Genomic DNA, 26,543 nt, shown 5'->3' on the forward strand with positions numbered 1-26,543 from the left:
CCCTCAAATTACACTTTAGAAGGTTCTACTCTGAACAAAATCATCTTAATTTTCCACGTAGAACAATCCTATAGGCTTCGCCTCTGAATATTCTGTGATTTGAAAAAAAGTAGGGGCCGTCAACTTTTTTTAAAAGGTGCATTCATTGCGGATTATACAGCAGCCGCATCTTATGGGTTTTTAACGTGTGGCGTATGACACGTGAGCCGTGTCATTTAAAAAGCGATTGTATCTCCCTCAAATTACACTTTAGAAGGTTCTACTCCGAACAAAACCGTCTAAATTTTCTACGTAAAACAAGCTTATAGGCTTCCTCTCTGAATATTCTGTGAATTGAAAAAAGTAGGTGCTGTCTCCTTTTTTAGCCCACCGTACATTATCCGAAATTTCTGATCACAAAAATTCGGACGCCCGCCGGCTAACTAGCCGCCAGCTAACTAATCGCCAGGTCTATGACAGAATAATGTAACTGCAACTTATAGAACTTGTACTGACTTCAAAATTATGAAGATTGAGAACAGAAATACTGAGTACAGAATAAGAATTATTATTCAATACTTTTTAGTTCAGTTTAGAAAATTACCATTGTTTTGGACCTTGGAAGTCGGTTTAAATTTTTTTGTTTAAAAATAGTAATTTTACTCTTTTTAGTTATTCTTAAGGTTTTCTACCAGTTTTGGCGTTTTTTATAAACATAATTGTCACCAACACACCTTGGTAGCCATAACATCAAATTCGAATAATAGTATTGTGCTTTAAAATAACAAAATAATATTAAAATCATTAGACAAACTACAGAATAATGATCAAAAATATCAGTCTCGATCTATAAGACTATATAAAGTACTAATAACAGGGTCATAATTTGATGATGCATGGTGTAGTGTTGATGATGATGATTAATGTAATCATCATAGTAGCTTATGATTTTGGTATTTTAAACAACAGCGAAACTCCCAAACTCAACTAAATAAATCAAGTTAATACAAGCGTAAAAACCAAAAAAAACCATAAAGCTTTTTGAACGTGGCGGATGACACGGTAGCCGTGTCATCTACTTCTATGGCCTATGACACGGCTCACGTGTCACGGGAAAATTGTATGCCGCCACGACTGAAAGTCTTCAAAAAGGTGCGCCGCATTGAATCGGTTAAGTAAAATATCCCCCCTTTGAGTATATTAAAGGAAAATACAATATTTGTGCTGTATAAATTTTTTGTGATGTAAACTGCACTGTGCAATACATTTTTCTACATTAGAAACATCCAAGCAGTTTAAAACTCACATAATTACACAATATATTCAATTTAATCTGCCTAGAGATTCTTGTCACCTGCTTAAGCTATAGATTCAATATGATTTTTATCATAGGACAGGTGCTGGGTGGAGTTGAGTATGCAAAATATGTATACCTTATTCTGTAAACGGGGTTGAACTCAAGAAACATGCAGATTATGATTCTGAATTTTACCAGGAGTATTATTATTTATATTTATCGTATTGGTCTATTTTTACATATTTTTCATTGGACCATTACGTTTCTGGCAACATTCAGAATCACAATCTGCATGATTTTCTGAGTTCAACCCCATTCACTGCATGCGGTCCTTACATTTTGCATACTCAACTCTACCCAGCACCCGCTCTATCTCGTACTGTTCCGATAGTTGCCGATAGCGGCACGGTCAAGCAACTCACCAGTCACCAGATAGCTTCATAGCTATCAAAAGATAACGGACAATGTGTAGTAAAATCAATAACAGTACAAATCACGTGTTACATTATCATGTGTAATTACCGACATCAGACATGTGTCCGCGAGTCGCAATGCAATTATCGCTATTATTGGCTCATATCATAAAGTTAATATACCTAGCGGAATAGAGCAACAATCTCGAGCTGTCAAACGTAACCAAAATTGGTTTTCATCTGTGTGAAAAATATGTGTACGTACTACATATACACTTACACAAGCATGATTGAACATGAATTCTATGAGATTAAATTGTCAACGTGCGGCACGTGCCGACTGGACGTCAAAAAAAAAGTGCTGCTGTCATGTATCACACGTCTCTTTTTACCACGCAGTGCTACTGATAGTGGCATCTCTCTTGCTCAGGCCTTGGTTTCTCTATTCCGCTAGGTATATTAACTTTATGGCTCATATACGTCACCGCGGCACCGGCATCTCGGTGAAAGAGACAAGGGAATACCATATTGTGTTTATTTATATGCAGCTATGATGAGAACTCTATAGGTAAATATAAGAACTAGAGATGTTGCCGGCAACTCTGTAATCGAAGCCGCAACTTCGTTAATCGTTGCACAGAAAGTTTATGGCGCGGGAAATGAAAAATTGTTTTGTGATAAAATATATGTTTAAAATGGTTTAAATTAGTTTTTATTATTCGTAGGTTTAAATGTACTTTTCCGGGTAAGTATCAAATTTAAATGTATATCAAATAATTATCATTTAAATTCATTCAGCATTCATGTACCTGTACTTAAACAGACACTTGAATTAATAATAATATTTTCCAAAGGAAAATCAGTTTGAAGACAACATAAATTAAAACAAATGCTATCCCGACTATTACCAACGTCATCTACATGATAAGAGTGGCCCTTTTATAATAGCTGACCCATTTACGCCAGAAGCTACTGAGGGTTATCATTAGCGATAAAGAGATCACTGCACTTCAATAAAGCTAAGTGCGTAAGTGCCTGTAAATGGGAACAAAGTTTATCTAAGTCGGTATTTAAGTCAATAAAACTACTTACAATCAAACTGCAACGATCATAGAGACTGGAAAGTGTGAAGCAAGAATGGCAAGCTGACAACTCTCTGAAACACTGAACACATTATAGAATATACAGTGTGTAACATAAATAAGTGATAATACTTTAGACTGTGTACGTGTTCCTTGTAGAGAGTTCACTGTGAAAGTAGCAACTCTGAAAGACGAAAAATTTTTTTCACTTTTGTATGGGAAGGGCCCGAGCGTCACGAGTTACCCCATACAAAAGTGAAAAAAAAATGTGGTCTTTCAGCGCTGCTACTTTCATATTGAACTCTCTACAAGGAACACGTACACACCCTAAAGTATTATCACTTATTATTTTTAACATCCTGTAGAGCAGGGGTCACCAAATGGCGGACCGCGGTCCGCATCCGGACCGCCGACCCATTGTGTGCGGACCGAGCATGTTCGAAGATGATCTTTGTTCATCCTAGGACTTCAACATCTCCAGGATTTAATGTCAATATCTACAGCTTGCATTCACATTTCACTCCAAACTTCAGAGAGATAACATAATAGCTACTTACAAAAAAATGGTTACTTTTCTCATTGACATCTAAAAAATACCTTTGTAATTTCCATAATTACCTTTGTTTAATAAATAAAAATTAAGTAAGTATATAAAATGTGTGGACCGCGATGGTCATTTCATGTCTTAAAACGGACCCCGAGCGAAACTAATTGGTGACCCCTGATATAGAGTGAATTACAAGAAATAAATGAGGAATTTATTAATGATCTTCAAGCAGACTACTTACTCTACTACACTAGAATACATAATATACAAAAGATACCTTCAAAAAGGCGCGTAAGGCTAGCAATACACAACTCATTCTTTTGTAGTTTTTTTCTATCCTATTTCTTAAAAAAAAATAACGATCTATCGAAAACTCAAACGGAAATACAAAATATTTGTATCTAACCTTGTTAAGTTAGATACAAATATTTTGAATTTCCGTAAGTGGTAAGTTTTTTCGGCAAGACAGTTTATCAGAGTAATTTATTCACTTTTTACTTCCCCGTAAGCTCTCTTCCTAGCCGCGTGAATGTTGCTTGATCCCCCATCAGATCAACTCAGGTACTTAACGAGGCAGGCATTAGGCTGGTACTTTACTGTCACTTTCTAAATGCATGAGTGGGTGTGTTATGTCATGTTGTTAAGCCCTCATAATCCAACTCTACAACTTCTCTAAATACTTTGGACCGTCCTTTAGACTTACTCTTAATAACAAAAAGTTGTAACAAGTAACAACACTGCCAAACCAGTAACTATAATATAATATTAACTTAGGTACCTATACTACCTATCTAATATTGTAATAAAATTGTAGACCGTGTCTTCTCTAACTAGTAATTTTTATAAAATTAGGAAAACTAAATAACTTTTTCTAAACATATAATATTTTAAGAAACATAGATTGTATTACTCGTTGTTAGAGCAAAGTGCTCAATTTAATACATTTATTTTGGTTACTAGCAAGTTATATTTAATTAATTGAATAGATATTGCGCACATATAAACATTAGTCAGTGTTGAAACTTCACTATTTATTTGTTGAAACTTGTTAAAAATGATATTTTATGTGGCAATAATTTAGTTCATTTGTTATTGTAATTAGTGTGCCGAGACCGGACATGTTTTATTCGTCGATAAATCGTTCAATATTGGCATTAGAGTTTAAAAGCGTTTTTAGATGTTTCTGCTTTAATTGTTTTTACGTTTATTGATAATAATTAAAAAGAGTTAGAGAAGGAAAACTGGGTAATTTATCTATCCCGCTAATTAAGTCGTCATTCTTCAATCGTAGTACACTGTCTGTGAAATGTGAATTGTGATTGTCGCCCTTTGCGACTTAAGGGCCGAGGAACCTCTTTTTTAGGGTTCCGTACCCAAAGGGTAAAAACGGGACCCTATTACTAAAACTTCGATGTCTGTCCGTCTGCCCGTCTGCCCGTCTGTCCGTCTGTCCGTCTGTCCATCTGTCCGTCTGTCCGTCTGCCCGTCTGTCTGTCTGTCTGTCTGTGTGTCTCCAGGCTGTAACTCAAGAACCGTATATAGCTAGCCTTCTGAAATTTTCACAGATTGTGTATATCTGTTGCCGCTATAACAACAAATACTAAAAACAAAATAAATTAAACATTTAAGGGGGGCTCCTATACAACAAACGTGATTTTTTTGCTATTTTTTGTTCGATGTGAAATAACGGCCACACATAGGCACTCGAAATATTCACGAAATACTCAGTTGTATTTGTACTTAATAATTAATAATAAAATTTAAATAAATTAAATAATTAAGGGGGCTCCCATACAAAAAACACAATTTTCAGCCTATTTTTGCTCTATTCTGGTACGGAACCCTTCGTGGTCGAGTCTAACTCGCAATTGGCCGATTTTTTTATTCCCGAAGGCTCTCTCCGCCACTGGCCTCAAGTGACACATTATAACTGGGTAGAACTAAACTGGGTAGAAAAAAACTAGATGTTATTCGCAAGTAAAGAATTTAAATTGCGAATAACATCTAGTTTAGTTATAAAAATAACACGAGAAATACACTTATTAAATTATTTTAACAAGAAATCCATATTTTCAAACCTATGTTTCCGCGAAAACAGAATAAAAGAATTGGCAAATTTCCAATTCGGATGTTTGAAAAGATACGATTATCTCCTGAATCATGTTTTCCGTTAAATGAATTCAGTTCTTGATAAAAAATCTATGACTATGCTGAACTACTAACGAAGTTTAAAATATACAAAAATACAATATGGTTTTAAGTTTTAATAATAAGGTATGGGGCTTATGTTAAAATCATCATTAATAATAATTAATTATTACAGTTAAGTAATGAATACTCGACTTCTCTGAGTAAGTCCATACATGCTTCAGAGTCATTTAAGTTAAATGCTTATTTTAGGAAAAATAAAAAAGGGATATGAAAAGATTGAACCTGATTATTTTCTTGTATTCTCTTTTAAGAATAATCGGCCAAGTGCGAGTCGGACTTGCGAATGAAGGATTCCGTACCGGTATAGAGTGAAAGTAGACAAAAAATTGTGTATTTGTATGGGAGCCCCCTTAAATATTTACTTTATTTTAATTGTGAAAATTTCAGAAGTCTAGCTCTAGTGGTTCTTGAGTTACAGCCTGGAGACAGACAGACAGACAGACAGACAGACAGACAGACAGACGGACAGACAACGAAGTCTTAGTAATAGGGTCCCGTTTTTACCCTTTGTGTACGGAACCCTAAAAACAATCTAGTAAGTGTAATCGGAGCAATGGTAAGTGGTAGTAAAATAATAACTCCATCTGAGAAAACAGCGGGAGCCGTAAAATGGCGATACCATAAAAGTGTTTATTTACAGTTACGAATGGTCGCTCACAATGATATTAGGTTTCGGATTGAACGACAAAGCCTTATCCGAATTTGCGCAAATATATTAAACATATCACATTTCTACAGACTACGGGCTATATTCGTAATAAGTATTTAATAATAGTTTTCGTCTCTACCTGTTTTTCCTTAATTCTTGCCTTCTTAAATACAAATAGTGTAACGTATGAACTTCATACTTTCTCACGCCATCTAAGCTGCGAGTTAAATTTTTCTTACCTTACCTACCACAGACATAAAAAAATCTTATTAGAGGCAGGAATAAAGGAAAACGGGTAGAGAAGACGTATAAAATCATACTGTCTCACGCTAGCGAGTCCGCGAAAAATCAACTGCTTTATCTACCTCAGAAAATAAATATTCAAAATTTAGGGGCAAGAATGAAGAAAAACAGATAGGAAGAAAACTAACAATTTCCTTTACAAATCCGCGTTACTCATTTGTGATTATGAATCAGTTTTCCTAAAATTTGAAACATTTATTTATAATACAGCGGCGGATTATTTACGCAAACGTTTCTGTTGCAACTCTCGCCTCAATAGCAGTAATAAAATCTTCGGGTTTCCGTGTTTTCAGACAATTCAGAGAATGTTATTTTAGAGTATACCCAATGCACTAACGATGAAACATCATTTGTTTACTCGTTTACCTTTTGATAGATAGATATTGTATATTGATACATTCAAAGCTTTCTTTCAGGACTTTTATTTCCCTCAATGAAATGAGACCACGGCCAGTTTTGTATCTTAAAAGTCCTAGAATTGCGTCAACAGATTCGAGTGTTAATCTTTCTTTGTATTTCGTAGTATTCTAAATATTATGGGACTTGGGAGAGGGCGAAACTGGGTCGAGCTATTTCAACTTCACTGGCGGCTCGTGATAAATCTATTTTGGTATTTAACTAAACTTTAATTTCGAATTGTTTGGCAGTCTTAAAGGAATTATGACTGCAGTAAATATCAGTCCACTAGAAAGTAGGGCCAGAGGCTCATTTGAGGCAAATAATCGTAAATTGGGCATTGTTTGAGTTATCATATTAATATTAAATCATGATCGGGCTGAGTTTTCTAGGAAGTAACAGCTTTTGTAGTCTCTGGATTGGCCTCTGTTATATTATTATTATTACCTCACTCGTTGTATGTGTAGTAGATAATCATAATTCTAAGCACTTGTGGTAAGTACTTAAATACGTGGGAGAGCCATGCTTCGGCACGAATGGGCCGGCTCGACCGGAGAAATACCACGTTCTCACAGAAAACCGGCGTGAAACAGCGCTTGCGCTGTGTTTCGCCGAGTGAGTGAGTTTACCGAAGGCCCAATCGCCTACCCTATTCCCTTCCCCCTCCCCTATTTCCTTTCCTTCCTGTCCCTACCCTCCCCTACTACCCTATTCCCTCTTAAAAGGCCGGCAACGCACCTGCAGCTCTTCTGATGCTGCGAGTGTCCATGGGCGACGGAAGTTGCTTTCCATCAGGTGACCCGTTTGCTCGTTTGCCCCCTTATTTCATAAAAAAAAATACGAGTAAAATATAAGTTTGATCAATTATATTCAATTTCATACTAAGGTGCTCAGTAAACAATTTTGATAGCGAAAGTATACTCGGAAGTACCAGCTGAGCGCTGATATCTAGATTCTAACTTCTAGGTGATAAATTGAGTTTGTACATTGGTGTGACAACTTCACAGACCTGATAGATCAGTTGTAGACTAAAAGGAAAGTTGTCTAGCTCGACGTAACCGGTATGGACTAGGACTATGAGACTACTACTACTTATATTTTAGGTATTAAGATAACTACACGCGACGCCGCCCGGGGCATTCAGTACCTACTCCATCTACAGTTTTGTTACAGAATGTAACAAAACAAAATGATAATACTGTAGGCAGCGCTGAATGAGCAAAATTGTTTTCACTTTTGTGTGGGAAAACTCATGATGCTGGAGCGCATGCCAATAGAAAAAAATCGCTCTTTATTTGTCTACTTGCGGGCAGAACCGGAAGATATTTAAAAACCTTTCCTTGACGTAAATATAAATGATTTTAATATGTCTGTCAATCTTCGCAGAGACGGATTAGGAAAACAAAACAAAATTTTTCAACTTTAATATTTTGAAGTTTGAACTGAAAACTAAATCGGGAGTCACTACTCAGGAGTGTGATAATAAATATTAATTTTAAGGTATTTAATTAATATTTATTATTTATACGGCTCTTTTTAATATATATTTTTATACGACGCGATGGTTTCTGTTTATCCCGGGTAGTTCCGAGAATACATTCCTCTTTAAACTGTCTATCATAAAATTGATGGTAATGAAAAACCTTAAACCGACAGTTTAGTGTTTACTGATAGTAAAAGAGTGTTGGTATAATGATTATTATTCTAATTGCTACTATAGTAAAGGTAAAATCGTAATATAATAAAGCCACGGAACGTAATGTCTTGACAAACACACATAAGCTGGTTAAATAAACAGTAGCTTTATCTTATCAAGTACAATTACTTCACCTAATGGATTAGGAAAACCATGTCATTGTTTCTATTTTTGTTTTTTAGTGTGACATTCTCAACGACTCTTTGTTTTAAAGTTTTCTCAATAATCTTATGAATGAACGCGTCCAGAATTCGAAATATCGAAAACAAATCTAGAGGTTTTTCCTCATTTCTAATTTTACACAAGGTGTTTGGCTTCAGCTTATAAAAACTTGTAGGTAGAATAGATATAATACACTAAATTAATATTTATACACCACACTAGTAAAAAAATCCATGCTGTTTTAACTGGTCTTTCAAGCGACTTTTCTAACGAATCAAATAATATAATATAATAATATAATAATATCTATGGACGCTTCACACTACGTCAGTCTGGCCCCGTGATAAGTACCTGAAGGACTTGTGTTACGGGTACCAGACAACGGAAATATATTTAATAATTTTATACTACACATATACTTGAGATTTTTATTATATGATACACATATTTAATACACATCCATAACTCAGGAACTTTGAAAACTTTTTGTTCCGTCGGCGGAATTCGAACCCGCGACCCCCGGCTTAAGCTACCAACAGCCCACCAACTGAGCCACAGAGGTAGTCGAATAAGGATATACATTGGAAGAGGAAGATACATTGGTCAACAATTATTGGACAAATACACTCAGACAAAATATAGAACGTTACATCGGTTGTTTGCGGGTTTGAGTATACAAATTATAATTATTAATAATTCAACGAATAGCATGCGAGAATCAGCAGAGCTTTGCGCCGCTCCGCCGCGGTAGGTACTATTAGGCACCATTATTAATGTTACTCAGCATTAACATTAAATTAAATTTTAACATGCTAGCAGCTCTGCCAATCCTAAAACTGCTTTAATTAATGTCTTACGGTTTTTGCTCTTGTACACAAATATAAAATATACATTTTACTTTACAACAAGATATAAAATGTACAAATCCTATTTGCTACCATTTCTAAAGCATCTTTATTTTTTGTGATTTTTGCAGCTTCACTTAGTTAATATTATAGATGCTCATAGCAGACGAAGATATATCACGTATGTTATTGTAACCATTTAATCAACCTTCAAAACAAGTCATGTAATAAAGAAATTTAATCTTGTGTGCTGCAGAAGGCGGTCTGCGCAGAATAGTAAACAACATGGGATCAATACGACGGGCTCAATCACAGAATCACTCTCTTTCGGCCCCTCGGTGAAAAACAAAACTATCAATGTTACGTCACGTATGTAACGGTCCCAACTAATAATAAAATCTTATACTAACATTGATATCAATGAAGTTTTAGTTTTGTGTATCCGTCTCGCCGTTGTAAAACATTGCATTTACACAAATTTAATAGTATCCTAAGAAACTATTTCAGAAGCGTAGCGTATATAGAATATTTGTTTAGGAAAGATTGCCTTTTTTACTTTTCTCGTCTTTTGCAAGATAGAAGGAACTGGCAAGTTTCAGTTAGTTTTGCTTACGCAGGTTGGGGGCCCCAGTGGCCCGGGGGCTCATATAATTGGTACGGCATATATATAGTAAGTATACATATGTATATAGGTAGCTATACCGCTGAGCTATTTTATTTCTGTGAATGCACACTATTTCAATTAATTTGACGATTGTTGGAATTCCGTTAAAATGAAAAAAACTTCAGTACATTGTTAAATTTATAGGTACCTACACTAGTACATAAACAAAAGAAAAACACTGTACTGCGCAATTTCTGTAACCTGTCAACCCAGATTACAATATTTGGTCCTCCGTGAGTAATTTGTATTCTGTGATTTTGTCCATCGACAAGGCCATCGTATCTCTCCGATATCATCGAAGTATAATTTGACATTTAATTACAAGGAGTATAAAAAATAAAGTATTGTGATTTATCGCAGCTTGGGCAGACTTCGTGACCCCGCCCGCCCGGCGCCACTATGTTTTGTTACGGAGGGCGGAAGAAATAGAGAAATCTCATCTTCATAACTTTCGCCTAGAAATAAATCAATACAGCCTACAGGTGACATGTCAATAGCGAGGTTTTTGAACAAATAAATAGTCACTTACGAGACATATAATGTATAACAATTTTAACATGGTCCGCATACAATCTTTACCTATTGTATTATACCTAAACATATTTTCAAAGGTTAAATTCAAATTCGCACGCATTAACACCTGAAATAAATAGCAGTATTTTATCGATAGGAATCGAATTAAATAAAATCCAATAAAGATTGTCATCGCTCGGGATAGGACGTTGGGCACGTGTTAGCCCAGACTCGCGCTGTTCTTGAACTACGGCTTCAGCTTACACTTAGTCACCATGTCACGGTCCCGATCAAACCTAAATATTTCTGTATTATATACCATTGAAGCAAACACTGACGTTATAGGTGCAGCTTGTTTTTTTTCCTCTTTACTTTAATATTGTATGCTATTTTAAGAAATAAGTGGCTACATTATACACGTTCTTCGAATATGGTTTGTAGACCTACACTTTTTTTATGACTGTCTTCACTAGATTCCAAAAAATTGAAAAATTATAGTCAGATATTTATTTCAGTAAATAACATAATATTATTTCCTATTAACATTCACTGAAATAAGTTATTTTATGACAACAGTAAGTATAACTAACATCGTAATACCTAATTCAGCCTCAAGCGCCAAGCGGTCACATACTACCGCGAAACAATAGAATAGTTATTGTCTGGATTTTTCACGATCGAGGTACTACAAATCTAGTTCATAGTTTTACCATACGGTAAAAGGTTTACCATTTGCGGAAAGGTCAACTTTCTTCGAGACATTTGTAACAATAGTTATTTTATTCTCTTGTGAAGCTAGAATAGAAGAAAAGTAGCCTGCGGCTAGGTCAACGTGACGTCACAGCACAGATTAATAAAGAGCTGTTTGTGAACTAGAAACGAGGCTAACTTTCGATCTTATTCTTCTGAGTCTGGAGACTACGTAAATTGGAATACGTCCATATTATTGTAACTATACTCGCAATGTTTATTACATGATATTTTTTTAGTAAAAACTTTTTCTTCGGTCATAAATACAGAAACTTTTTTCCAGCAAAAAAATAGCGAGATTTATCTATTGTGGCACACTTTTATCATTTGTCATCTCCTTCGCAATAAAGGCAAGGGATCATTAGTCGGTAGGTTAAGAAAGTAGGCTGTAACTATCTTCTCTTTCACATTAAAGGAGTGCTTTTTAACACCTACATAGGTATACTGATCATGTTTTTGTAGACTCGGTTAGTATTTTTCCGGCCGTTTCATAGCGAGTAGCGACGTCATTAAAATTATGTTTACAGATATTTTAATCGAAAAGTTTATACACCTTTTCGGTGGTAGTAGGTTTAACTAGGCTAAGTACACTTGAGTAACAAATGTTTTGTTACAAAGACCAATTTCAAGTTAAAAATTACTTTGACATAGTTACTTCTGTAATCCATACCTACTTGTTTACTTCACAGTTTATACTCACTTGTTTTTAGGAAATTTATTTCTGCTTAATATAATACTAGCTATTTGACCGAGCTTTGCTCGGTATTCGATGAAAATGTCATTTTCTAAAAATGATTCCTAGCTAGATCGATTTATCGCCCCCGAAACCCCCTATATACTAAATTTCATGAAAATCGTTGGCGCTGATTCCGAGATTCCAATCTTTAAACGAGCAAGTCTTGTATATATATACAAGACTTGCTCGTTTAAATTATAAGTAGAATCAATTTGCATTCAAATGTTTCACAACATCTTATCTGCCACGAAATAGGCACAAACTTGTTTCTAATCCCACCTAAGTGAATCTGGCTAGTCTCATATTTTGAAATATCAACGGACGGAAATTGCTAAGTCCTACAACAAGCTCGCCTGTCTATGGCCGTTTTGTAAATTAAAATACAATGCTACTTTATGCCCTAGGCTATAGGGTTTTTATCTACCAACATTGGTCTAGCGACCCAGCCGACGCCGCTCTGTAGTGGCGCAGAGCAAAATGAAATCTATAGGGTAAAAAAATTGCATTTTATTTGAATTTTTGTCAGTTGGGTCCATAAATTACTTGAGGTGTTTAGGGGAGGGAGTCGAGTCTAATCTCACGTAATTTTTTTCTCAACAAAATAATACTATGTTGGTCCATTTCATCCAGATTGTACGTATGCTTAAGATTTAATCGTAAACGTAATCGTTATACGATTAAGATCATTCACATATTCCTTTGAAAGAAAATCTACTGACTGTCAAACCATACGTTTACGTAAGAAACCCACATTTTGAAAAATCTCACGTGATATTTGAGGTGGGAGGGGCGTTGAATAAAATCTCATCAGGGAGGGAGGGGAGGTTAAAATTTCAAAAAAACACCTCAAGTAATTTGTGGATGCTCCCTTACGTCCCGGTGATGGCATCGGTAGCAACTGGCAAGGAGAATGTATGGAGAATGTAGAGCTTTTATGCAATGGATACCATGTTTTGTTGGGTGTATAATTTCAAATAGTATAAATTGTCTTGTTGTGTTTTAATATTTAAAATAATTCTTAATCTATATTTACACAGAAAGGCAAAAATGTGTCTGGTTTCTATGTTAAGATATAGTAGTTTTTTTCGTAGAAAAATGTACGGCTCCTTTGTGATAATACAACACATAATATTGTCTGGGCAACGAAGTTACAGATAGCCTTTACTCATTAATTCAGGTTACATTTACAATTAATATTTCCGTCCTCTGTAGAGAGTTCATTATAACGAATAATAATTAACTGTATTCAAACCAAACGGCCAAAATATAGACGCAAAAATTAAAAATGAATGCACTGTTTTTCGAAAATAGCTCTCTTTAAAGACCTATAGCAATATTTGTTTTGTATTTTATAAAATTTTCATGTGGAATTATTCAAAATATGTTCCATTATATAACGCTCTACATTCATGTTCAAACTTCACGCAAGCTCGAACATTTCACAAAAACCTCCACAAAAATTTGCTCTACATACTCACTTTACTGTTTTTGCCTCAGCCGCGCCGTACTTTGAAAATTGAGAAGTGTATTTTTTCTTTTCATTTCCTCGCTAATGACTGAAAATCGGAAAGATAACTTTAAGTTATACATTCCTTAAGAATCATTAGATAAAACATAACAAAACCTAACAAAATCAAAGTTAGCGAAATTTAAAAATATCTCTTCTTTGTCATAGACACGTGAATACTTTTAAAATGATGCCAATTTTTAACTTAATGACGTCAACGTTGTTCAAGTTTTTTTGGAACCTGGCAATACTGAAGGTGGATGAAACGCTGCCAACTTTAGATTATTCCCTGTCGGGTTGTAAAAATGCTTTAATTAGGAGGGCGGAGGTGTAGCCGTGTAATATACACTATCTGTATGCGACAGTGACCGCAATGTTAACGCTCGTAAGTCGTAACCTGCAGCATCTACTGGGAAATGTTCCTACTTTCCTCTGCATCTAGTTTCGTATACAAACAAGAGTGTAAATTTATACTAACGTCGACGCTAATTTCCACCGTATCGTTACGAATAAAGGTCGAATTTTCCCCGCGGAGAACGTCCACAAGTCACTTTTTTGTGCCGCATTTCGGAGCTGGGAGTTGTTTGACTCTGTAGTCTGTAGTCTTACGGCGATCGTCGCGCGAGGAGGACGCGTGTGTTGTGTGCCAACTGTGTGATTTATATTCGGATCATGTGTTGTGGTAACTATGACCGGTGAAACTTAACTGTAGTGTGGAGGGTGATGCACTTGCGCGGTCTGCTACAGACAAAAGCGGCCGACATGAGAGGACAACCGGTTTGGTGAGTTCACTCACGTGTGAGATTAGAAAGCTTCTAATCACAACAAGGCGACGTTTAAGAAATCTGACATATTTTCCTAAATATAACCTCTACGAACGTTACAGTTCGTTTCCAGGCGTTTTCATAAAAGTCAATGCCAAAGGCTATTAGGAACGTGATTTTTACAGTAAAGATGTAGCGATTATAGAGAGTTATCTCAGCTACAATAACAAATTATGGGAAAATTGACGTGCCTCTACATTTAAGCTAGAGTATAAAGAAAACTGAAAATGTGGTCTGAATTTCATAAAACAAAACGACGGTCCAGTAATCTAAATTTTATTTTAAAAGAATTAGTTTACATCGTTATAATGCGGTATCATTTTGTTATATTTTTAATGATTTACATACTTACTATGATCATAATAGAAATATTATACATGTTCCATGTGTATAAACAATTGAATTTAAATAATGCGAAATATAATTAAAACAATGGGTATTTAAAAATTTTAATTTTTATTCAAGAAAATGTAGAGTTTTCTGTAATCGAGGGTTTACTATAAAGTCATGAAGCTATAGTTTGTACAAAAAAAAATCTAATTTATTATTCGTATTCCACAAAAAAGGGTCTTTGTGATTTTTTCGCCGGCTGTTAAAAATTAATTAGCTTCATGGTTTATAGCTACAACTTAATTCTTGTACGTGTAGAGAAAAAAGTTGCATATCCTGTTATACAAGTTTTAGTTACAGAATCACATACAATTAACGAATATTTAATTTATATTTAATTAATTTTTTCGTGGGAGAGCCATGCTTCGGTACGAATGGGCCGGCTCGACCGGAGAAATACCACTTTCTCACAGAAAACCGGCGTGAAACAGCGCTTACGCTGTGTTTCGCTGAGTGAGTGATTTTGCCGGAGGCCCAATCCCCTACCCTATTCCCTTCCCTACCCTCCCCTATTCCCTTCCCTTCCCTTCACATCCCTACCCTCCCCTTTTACCCTATTATCTCTTAAAAGGCTGGTAACGCACCTTCAGCTCTTCTGATGCTGCGAGTGTCCATGGGCGACGGAATTGCTTTCCATCAGGTGACCCGTTTGCTCGTTATTTCATAAAAAAAAAGAATTGAAAAGATTCAAGAATCAAGGCTAAAAGTTACTGTTAAGTGATCAGAACGCGACGTGATTTTATTCTGTAGAGCTTTCCCGGGTCTCTTTTATGCAAAAGCTATGGCGCGGGCGGCAGCACATTTCTAAGAACTCTACGTGTATTTTTTTAAGCAAACACTGAGAAAATGAGATTATTCACAGCAATATTAAGAGAGTGTCTATCAGTCTATTACTTTTACTCGTGAGCTACTGAATTTCGGACCAATTTTGATCAAATTTAGGATGGATATATTTTGAGTCCTAAGCTTTTTCTATAGGACAAACTAATTTCTGAACATATGCATTATGGACGATCCAAGAATATCTTGTATTCATTTTCATATTACATAATTTATTACATTTAATAATAATAATAATATCTATGGACGCTTCACACCACCTCAGTCTGGCCCCCGTGCTAAGTACCTAAAGGGCTTGTGTTACAGGTACCAGACAACGGAAATATATTTAATACTTTTATACTATACATATATTTAAGATTTTTATTATATCATACACATATTTAATACACATCCAGACCCGGGAACATTGAAAACTTTTTTGTTCCGTCGGCGGGATTCGAACCCGCGACCCCCGGCTTGAGCTACCGACGCGCGACGCGCTCGCCACTGAGCCACAGAGGTCGTCAAAAACATTTATTTTTTGTGTTATGAAAATAAAAGAATTGTTGCCATAAAAAGTACCTACCCTTAAATTACCTAATTTGTTTAGACATTACGAACAACATAGCTCCTGTAATTTTCTAGTATGAATTTTCATTACCATTTAATGTATTTAAGTAATTAAGACTTTTTTCACTTCAAGGAAGTAATCCTTAAAAAAATAACCTCCCAAAATAATTATTACGATTTTAAATTGTCTACAATTGTTATACGCATAATAAATTGTGTTCATGTTATTTATCATAATATATTTGCAAGGTTCTACTATAATAATTAATGTTATCATAATAAAATATTAAATTCCAGTGTCATGATATATTATGTTCCCAATGAACACTTCACCAAGTGAATCAATTGTGATGAAAGTTGGCATTTTATGTGTAAGTTGGTCCAATAATTGTCCTTATAATTTATAATTAACAATAAAACAAATTATGGCAGATCATTTTAATAATGGCCAATATACATTGTCGAATAGAAACTCTTTTCAGTGTTGTCAGTACAAGCAAGTTCCAATTTTTTTTAATTATTCATTTATTCGTAGCCAAGCAGGCCGCTAGTTACTTAATATTTGCTACGCAGGTACTAGAAATCGTAAACTGTTACCTAAATATTTTGATTTTTATCTTACAAACCAATATCCTTATTAATAGAGAGTTGGGATGAAAGTTTCACGTGCGTCAATTTTCTTTCGGCAGGGCTTACAGCCTGAAACTTACTATCTAGACACACGGTAGCGTGTCAAGCCAAGTTCGAGTATATAATATTATTTTCTACATATGTTCATAACAGGCCTATTTAAGATCCTGCAGGCTAAATATAGAGCCAGTTAGGCTATTAACCAATCATCGCTATTTGAAAAGGATGCGACACATTATCTCGTACACTTTGTGCACTAAAATAGAATATAGATAGTGTCTTAGGACATAATCTAATTTTATTCTAATGTCGAATATTAGCAGCCAAATAGAAACCAAGCATATTATAGAGGTACATAATATAATAGGTGTCTGATGCTGATTGAAATAATAATGATCGGAATTAAGAATTATAAAGACAAACGTGCTATGATTTTTAATTAGTAGTGCTTTATACATGAATAACATGGGATAATTAAGACGTCAAAAGTGACCATGAACTGTATTAATAAAACATCGCAGTTTTTTAAGACTGACAAGTAACAACTCACGATGCAATGGTAATTTCATTTTTGAATAGGAAAAGTTTAGCAAAGTTTGGAACAGAGGGCGCTACTTGCACATACAGCAGATAATCCGACCAAAATCTGACATATTGTTGCACACGTCTTATAAGAGTATCGACAGAAATGTTGTCAAACGCCGAACAAAACTTTTTGTGTACAGTCTAATGTCCATGCTAGTGCTGCAGCTCCCTCTATTATAGCTTTCTGCTTTGGACAAAATATTATAATTTATATATCCTATTGAATGAAATGAAAAATATAAACCTTGTGAAGTTATAAATAGGAACGCAATACAAAATATAAATAACCCAAATGTTAAATATTTTCATATTTTAGTATAATCTTGTTCACTGGTAAGTTATCATACTGCCTTGGACTAGAGCAGATAACCTAATTATTGTGTTATCCACTATGGAATTTGTTATTCAAATTAATTATTATTAAATAAGTGTTTTATATTTTATACTACAATGTAGAAAATATTGAAATAATTCGACGGAGAGCTGGCAATCAAATCGGTCATATCACATGTGGCTTCAGCTTTATTAAAACTTCGTTCCCACCACCCGATCGATTTAAAAATTTTTTGGGTGCACAGGAAGTACAGAGCAACAGTTTGGAAAATTTTTTAAAGCCCTGAACTTTTTCCCATTTTTTCCCCACCCCACCCCACTACACCCACACCCACCTTCCACGGCCTGTCAGCACGCAGATTATCAGAAAAGGTTGTTCAGACTTCAGGGAAGTAGCTGACGGAGTTTTAATGCAACTGAAGCCACATGACCGATTTGGTCATCAGCTCTTAGTCGAAATCTTAAGTTAGTAGTAATAGGTCTCGCACCAAACGGTGTGAGGTTCTGTGTCACGACTCATGATGGATAACCAAGATTGCGAAGCTGTCTATACAGGGTGTAACAAAACTAAGTGATAATACTTTACTATATATAGACGAAATTCAAGTGAAGATAATCATAATTATTGTTAGCCCAAACAGCTTCGGCTATCAAAATCGATATAAATCAAAGACACGAGCCAAAATAGCAACGTCTATTATTATCGGACTATAAACTAAAATTATACAGAAGATACGTCAGCACCCCGACGCGACGTATAACATCGAATAGGGTCGAGGTACTTGGAACTGATTCTATTTATTACATAGTGCTTTATAAAAATTATTGTTTTGAGTATTCATTTGTTATATAGACGATAGCGAAATGTAGAATATTCATTATTTGAAAAGATCCTGCTATTTAAAAGTTATTATTTTAACTATTCATTTATTATATAGGCAATAGCAAATATGCTTCATTATCTGACATGAAAACAAACCTGCAAAAATACGAAAACTAAAACAGCATCGTACTACAGGATTTTTAATTTTTTAACTCCAGACCTCGAAAACATTTTAGATTTAACTTTTTATTTCAAATCCATTAATTCGATTTTAAGATTCACGCAGTGACGGATTAACACTTAATCAAATTAAGCAATTGCCTAGGGCATCAGTTCTGTTGGGGCACCAGAAGAAGCACAAATAGGGCGTCGCGTCTCTCTCTGTCACGAATTTCACGTCACCAAAAATCACACCAAAACAAAACTAATGTTTGAGGCGGTAAAGGTTTAACTTAGACTGATTCTAGTTGACATACGGATAGGGGGGCTCACAGGCATAGATTGCTTAAGGCATCAAGTAGTCTTAATCCGTCACTGGATTCAAGGAATATTTTCTTGTATCATGTCTGGAAATTATTGTTCTTCAATATAAAAGTGAACAAATCCTGGCTTTATGCAGAATGTTAATTAAAAGCGCGTTTATTTTCGGCCAGGGTAAACACAAGACAATTTGCTCTGGCTATCTTGTCCGACCGTTGTGTGAACTACAAATTACGCAAACACGATGCTTAACGCTTTAATACCTTTTAAACTTTTATTATTCGTAGCTTGTAAACCAATTACAAAGGCAAACGAAGGATCATTAATAAAAACACAACTAATTTTTAAAATATAATATTAAGAGCTTTTATTTTTAAGACACACAGAGTCAGCTTCTATAATAAATGTGTGTCTGTCTGTCTGTGTGTCACCTCTTCACGCCCAAATCGCTGAATCTATTTAATTTTGAAATTTTGTATGGAGATACTTTAAAAGTTTGAACCCCGGGAACATCTTTTTTTAGGGTTCCGTACCCAAAGGATACAAGAGTAAATATAGAACCCTATTACTAAGACTTCGTTGTCTGTCTGTCTCCAGGCTGTAACTCAAAAACCGCTATAGCTAGAGTTCTGAAATTTTCACAGTTTGTATATCTGTTGCCGCTATACCAACAAATACTAAAAATGAAATTAATACTTAAGGGGGCTCCCATAATATAAGAAACGTGATTTTTTGGCCCTTTTTTGCTCGTTATCAATAATGACAAAATCTAGGTACTTGAAATTTTCACAAAACCTTAATTATATTTGTATTTTAATAAATATTAAATTAAAATAAATATTTAGGAAGGGCTCTCATACAAAAAACACAATTTTTTGCCTATTTTTGCTCTATAACCGTACGTAAACCTTCGTGCGCGAGTTTGACTCGCACTTGGCCGATTTTTTTAAACATAACCATATTGGATATTTTGTTTTCCATAGAGTACTTTTTATATAAATAAGCACATTGAGGAGAAACAAACTTTTCAGCGGAAGTAAATGGGTCGATTCAAAATAACAATTTTAGCACAGATCAATACACTTTAACGGTACCGTCGAATACTCATGTAACAGTAGACCGTACTCGCATAAGTGGTAACCTATTTTATCTCTACAATGATCTCGCCATAGTAATTTAATTACGGTTTAAGGTAAGACTAGTTTAGTAGAACAAGTAAGAAACATTTAAAAAGTCTTGTTCCAGGCACTATGTCAGTATTTCAGAAAATACTCTTTAAATGATTTACTACGGATGAAAAGGCCTTCTTTAGTAGAACAAAAACAAAGTAACAAATAAGTTACTTCAACAGTAACTTTTAACTTAGATTTCTGTATGTCTTTTGTATAAAGAAATCTCGAGTAAACTACAAATTGGATACTTACTAATAATAAAATCAATGGTTATTAATTTTTGTATGTAAACAAGTTCATCAAACTTATATCTATTTAAACTTTAGGCTTATGTACAGCTCTACATGGCTATTTTAAAACTGTAGATATTAAAACCTCAGCTTTTTAGACAAGTTATATCTTTAGCTTATCATAAACTTAACCAATTCGAACAGGAAACAATGAGATAATTGACCAAATGCATAATATCTACAACACCTGATATAGCTCAAAAGCGATAAAACGGTAAAGTAGAATAAGTATTCTGAAACTCTTTTTGGAGCTCGTTAATTTCGCTTTTACGTACGTGGTTCGTGTGTATCCCACAAACCCAGATACGAATTTTTACCGCGTGTTAGCTAATTTGTGATGGTTCGACTGACTCATTGATTTGGGATGTGGATTGTGGGTCGCAGTGGCCAACGACCTTTATATCTAGATCATTTGGGGCGTATCCGAGATAACATAAATTCGGACATTTCAATTAATGCAGGAAGTGTCTATATTAGTATTATTAAAAACATTTACTTACGGGCTTACTACAAAAGATTTAAATACCCGTTTAACAGTTGATTAGCGAAAAATTCAGTACAAAATGGTTTAAAAACAATTACTGTTCAACAGATGTTTATTATTTTGTGGTAAGACCGTTATATTTTTGTATGGTCCCCGCGTCACTTAAATGCTGGACCGATTTTGATCATTTTTTTCATCATCAAATTGATACAATATTTTTATAATATGGTATAGGCAGTTTTTCATAATCACCATCGCAAGTAAAAGTATTTTTCTGTTATAACGTCTACGTAGGTCTGCTGGTGTGTTGGGTATACTTTTCCTGTTTCCACCTAGCTACGCAAATCATCATCTATACAACTATAGCTATAATTATAGGTAAGTAACCTATTGCTATGATTTTATTATTTGCATATTTTCGTCATGTTTTGCATCAATTTACATCTCGCTTGTGACGACTGACGAGTCGTACTCGTAGCGAATGTCAATAGTCGTTATTGACATTGAAGCGAGTGAATTCGATTTTAATAATTCAATCACAATCGCGAGGGGCGCGTAATCGAATAAACGATTATTACACTCGAGACTGCCTCTTAATTCCAATTACACGATAAAAGTAAAAGTTAATTGAAACAATCGAATCGAATTAATGACAAATCCGAGTGAACGCCTGTAGAGGACCGAATGGCGTGTGCGGACGAGTAAGATATTTGGTTTTGTAACGAAACACGCAACACTTTTGGCACCCTGTGTGTAATGACATCGCTATTAATATACATATAGTATCGAGTTAACAGCATAATTCTAAATTGGTTGAAAAATTGTTAAAAAATACAGACATTCATCATTACATGGCGTCTTTATTTTATTTTTATTTATTTAACTCTTTATTGTACACAAGAAAAACATAAAAATACAATTAACATGGAAAGACGACACAAAGGAACTGCTTATTTCTAAAAGAAATCTCTTACAGCAGCCCTACCGCCCTACCCCCCATCTGCAAAGAACGCCTGCAAAGAACAAACCAAAAAATTATTTATTCCGGTAAAAAGTAAATTATATTACTGAGTACTGAGAGAATTATAGCGAGACCTTTGTTCTTATCCTTTCTCTGAAATTACAATATTATTTCTGTACCAAATTTGATCACAGTCGATTAAGCGGTAGCGTTAAGAGGTGTTGTCAGACAGACAGAAAGACTTTCGCATGCATAGTAATATGGATAACCACAATATGCCTCTTACTTATAACCGTAAACGAGAAATTTAAAGGTCACATCCATCAAGTTCCACTGAACATTTTTCAAACGTACGTATATTTTTTAAACCCATTGTGACTACATTTCACCTGCAACCAGACCTTTAAATGCCAGTGACAAAATTGAATACAGTAAAAATAAGAAAGAATAAGAACATTTCTGATATAAGTGAGGTATTCTGAATAATGTTAAAAGTTTATTGATTCCAATAGATAAATAGAGCATAAAAAACACAGACTTCATACAATCGTAAATTTCACAAAGAAAATCAACAGCTATACCACTCTGGGAGTGCCGGCAAAAGTAATTAACGAAACAAGAAAAAGCGGGCATTAAAAAGACAGAGATCTATTTTTCCTTACTTCTAAGTTACACAGCGCTAAAATATGCTCCCTGCGTCTTACGAATTTTGAATCAGTAATGAGTCACGTGTCTGACACGTGTTTAACATTTTTGAACCAACCCAATCAAAGTGCACCACGCAACTAAAGATCGACGACCAAAGAGAATAATGTAATCACTACGTTTTATCGACGACCTCCGTGGCTCAGTGGTTGAGCTCATGCCGGGGGTCGCGGGTTTGAATCCCGCCGACGGAACAAAAGTTTTCAATGTTCCTGGGTCATGGATTTGTATTAAATATGTGTATCATATAATAAAAATCTTAAATATATGTATAGTATAAAAGTATTAAATATATTTCCATTGTCTGGTACCCGTGAGTCGTGACACAATGTCTTTCAGGTACTTAGCACGGGGCCAGAGTCCAGACTGACGGTGTGTGAACAGTGAAGCGTCCATAGATAATATTATTAAACATTTTTTTACTATAATTTTAATACATTCGTGATACTTTTGTTGAGTTTTAAATTCTAACATATTATCGCGCTGCTCATATAAATGTTTTCAACTCAGACAGGATTTGCTTCGTTTGAGACAGCGATCGTAGATAGGCCGGTCAACGAACTCAATTTTGAATGTGTCTTTTTTCTCCTCAATCCAGTTTGGTATCCTTGAGTCGTGGTACAGATGCCAACGTTTCTTATAATGGTTTTATGAATGTAGGTATTTGCTGATTATGATATCAAAATATCTACTGCTTAGTACTCACGTACGGTTTTACTCGATCGAGCAATCACGTAGAGTAAAAATAAAAACCGCGGCTCCGGCTATCGTCCACACATTCAGCATTGCTTGATAGTTTTGCTCCAAATCGAATAATTCTAATCCAGGAATCGAATTAGATATATTTAATTCCATCGAGGCCGGCTCGATGCGAGCTGTGGCCTGTGAGTTTTGCGGTCCACACGGTGGTTTTTGCTCAAAACTGAGTAAAACCGTATGTAAGTACTTAGCATACATGGAAATAATAAAGACATCGTTCTAACTTTTACTACGCCAAACTGTAGAAACAAAGACTTCAAAAATTTGGCTGCAGTCGAATGCAAGTTTTTTAAAATTGTAAATTCAGTTCATTTACTTATAAGATATATATTAGACCAACTTTACTTGGTGATTCGCAAAAAAACTACCTACTTACTTACAAAACACATAAAGCATATTAATTTATGTGCATTCATTTAAATACGAAACATCAAATGAATCATCTTTAATAACTACGGACAAAGGTAAACTTTTTTACTAACCAGTTTGTTACATTTAAAAGTGCATATTTTGCACATTCATGTAACTTAAATTGCACTTAACTTAATCTTCACATGACAAATCTATTATATCATTAGAATTCTTTCAATGTTAACTAGAAACCGTACCTTTTGCGCCAGGTTAGAAACTATCCTTTATCTTTTCCTGGGACTCAAACCAAGTTTAGCGGTAGCAACGTGAAAAGTAGCAGGCAGACAGACAGATTCGCATTTAATATATGAATTTTAATTATAAAAATATTATTTGTGAGGACATTATGTTAAGAGGGAGACTTAACTGAGAGTTAATTGGATGTCTGATCCCAATTCAAATCAATAGTTTAAACATAGACCGCCGCCACTTCAGCTCTTCCCACAACATTCTGAAAATAGGAGCCAACTCTGCAAGTCTCTGACCGAATAATTTAGTATTCAAATTTCAAACTAGCATTCGTTTTCTGTGTGTGCTCAAATCCCAAAATAAAATGAGATTCAAAAACTAGCATTCGTTAAACGTTATAGGTACTTATATTAAGGTATGGTAATAAAGCACGGAAATGTTATAAAGTCCTGTCTACTAAAGAAAAGCTAGTTTTATGGTGAGAAAATTAAGCCTCCGTTTAGTTCTTTCGTCAAAAATACTTTGTTGAAAAAAAAATACACGATATAATTTCTATGTAATTTTTATATTTTTTTAAATAATATTGCGACAAGGTATAATATGGTATTGACCGTTTTCTTTAAGCTTCAAATTAAGGCTTAAGAGGCACTTGACATAAATAAAGCAAACGAAAAGCATACTTACTACCATACTTATGATTCGAAGTTATGGACCACGATGTCAAAGAAATTGAAAAGAAAATGTTATGAAAAATTTTAAATTATTTTATTCGTAGCGTTGACTAATGAGGTCGTCAGGGAGAGCTTATAAAAATATATTTTTTAAATTGTCCTAAATATTTAATTGCTGTATTAGGTCGGTAAGGTAGTATATTATCAACATAATAATATTTAAAAATATTGGTTTGCGACTATAACTTTTTAGACTAGTTAACAAGTAGCCCTGGGCTAAATAATAAAAATACAAATAATTTGCTGTCCGAAAAATTACATAATATTATTATCTACATAATTAATTTATGACAAATCGCCACACTAGGCGTAGCCTGTCCTATGGGGCCAATCAAATAATAAACAATTAAATAGGTAGGTACTTACTACCTAACAATAATTACTGTTGATATGTTACAAGTTACAACTTATACGAGTATTACTGTTATATTTCCCATGATTATATCCTCCGTGGTCTAGTGGTATAGAGCGCGGCTCTTGACTCGGAGGTCGTGGGTTCGATTCCTGCGTTGGAAACATGTTATTTCCAAGTTTGGTTAGGACAATGCAGGCTGCTCACCTGATTGTCTGATAAGTAAGATGATCCATGCGACGGATGGGCATGTAAAAAGTCGGTCCTGCGCCTGATCTCTCGCCGGTCGTGTCGGACTTCCGAACCACATGGTTATGAGAGTAAAGGAATAGAGACTGCTCTTGTGTACTGCGCACACACTTGGGCACGATAAAATTACTCCTGCGTAGCTGGCCTGGTTTCAATGAAACCGGCCACCGTCACTGAAACCGGTGTGGGAGCTATTATATTATAATATTTCCCATTACATTTTTTTTCCAAATAAAATTCTCATTGTGTACGTAAAAAATTTAGGATTCCATTTTTACGCGATGCGTACCTATCTAAGATTTCATCGCTACGTATTGAATCTAATAATTTCTACAGCCCACGTGTAGAATATGTAGAGAAATAGAAGCTAGAAATAATTTTTCGATTTTCCTATCTAATTTTAATCGTCCACAAAACAACAATCGTAATTACCGCCACGACAGAATTAGGGAATTAAATATTCACTGGTTCGTACATCACATGTGCAGATTATCCAATTGATAAATGACTGAGTTATTTTTACCAGCATTTTCTTATTTTTACCTACTGAGATTTCGACGCCATGATTATTTTGTTAATTATTGACTAGCTATTTGACCCAGCTTTGCTCGGTATTCGATTAAACACGAATAAAATGACATTTTCTAAAAATGATTCCTAGCTCTAGATCGATTTATCGCCCCCGAAACCCCCTATAATATACTAAATTTCATGAAAATCGTTGGAGTCGATTCCGAGATTCCAAATGGGGGGCGTCCACAAATTACGTGAGGTGTTTAAGGGGGGGGGGGGGGGGAGGGTCTCGACAAATCTCATCAAATCTCACGTTGGGGAGAGGGGGGTCTCGGCAAATCTCACGTAATTTTTTCTCAACAAAATAATACTATAAAAAAAACACCTTACGTAATTTGTGGACGCCCCCTTATACATATATATATATATATATATATATATATATATATATATATATATATATATATATATATATATATATATATATATATATATATATATATATATATATATATATATA

General features: G+C 34.8%; 1 protein-coding gene across 2 annotated transcripts in view; it reads left to right on the forward strand.

Moving 5' to 3' along the window:
- LOC121727284 overlaps positions 1-26,543 on the forward strand; it is a 75,541-nt gene that overhangs the window by 13,585 nt on the left and 35,413 nt on the right. The window contains exon 1 of one of the 2 annotated variants that reach the window (XM_042115018.1): positions 14,257-14,532. The exons of the other annotated variant lie outside the window; for it this stretch is intronic. Coding sequence (XP_041970952.1) covers positions 14,474-14,532 — 59 coding nt within the window. The 5' untranslated portion in view covers positions 14,257-14,473. Of the gene's footprint in view, positions 1-14,256; positions 14,533-26,543 lie in introns of those variants that run through there. 2 annotated transcript variants of the gene reach the window in all.

Source organism: Aricia agestis, chromosome 5, assembly GCF_905147365.1.
Source record: "Aricia agestis chromosome 5, ilAriAges1.1, whole genome shotgun sequence".
NCBI lineage: Eukaryota > Metazoa > Arthropoda > Insecta > Lepidoptera > Lycaenidae > Aricia > Aricia agestis.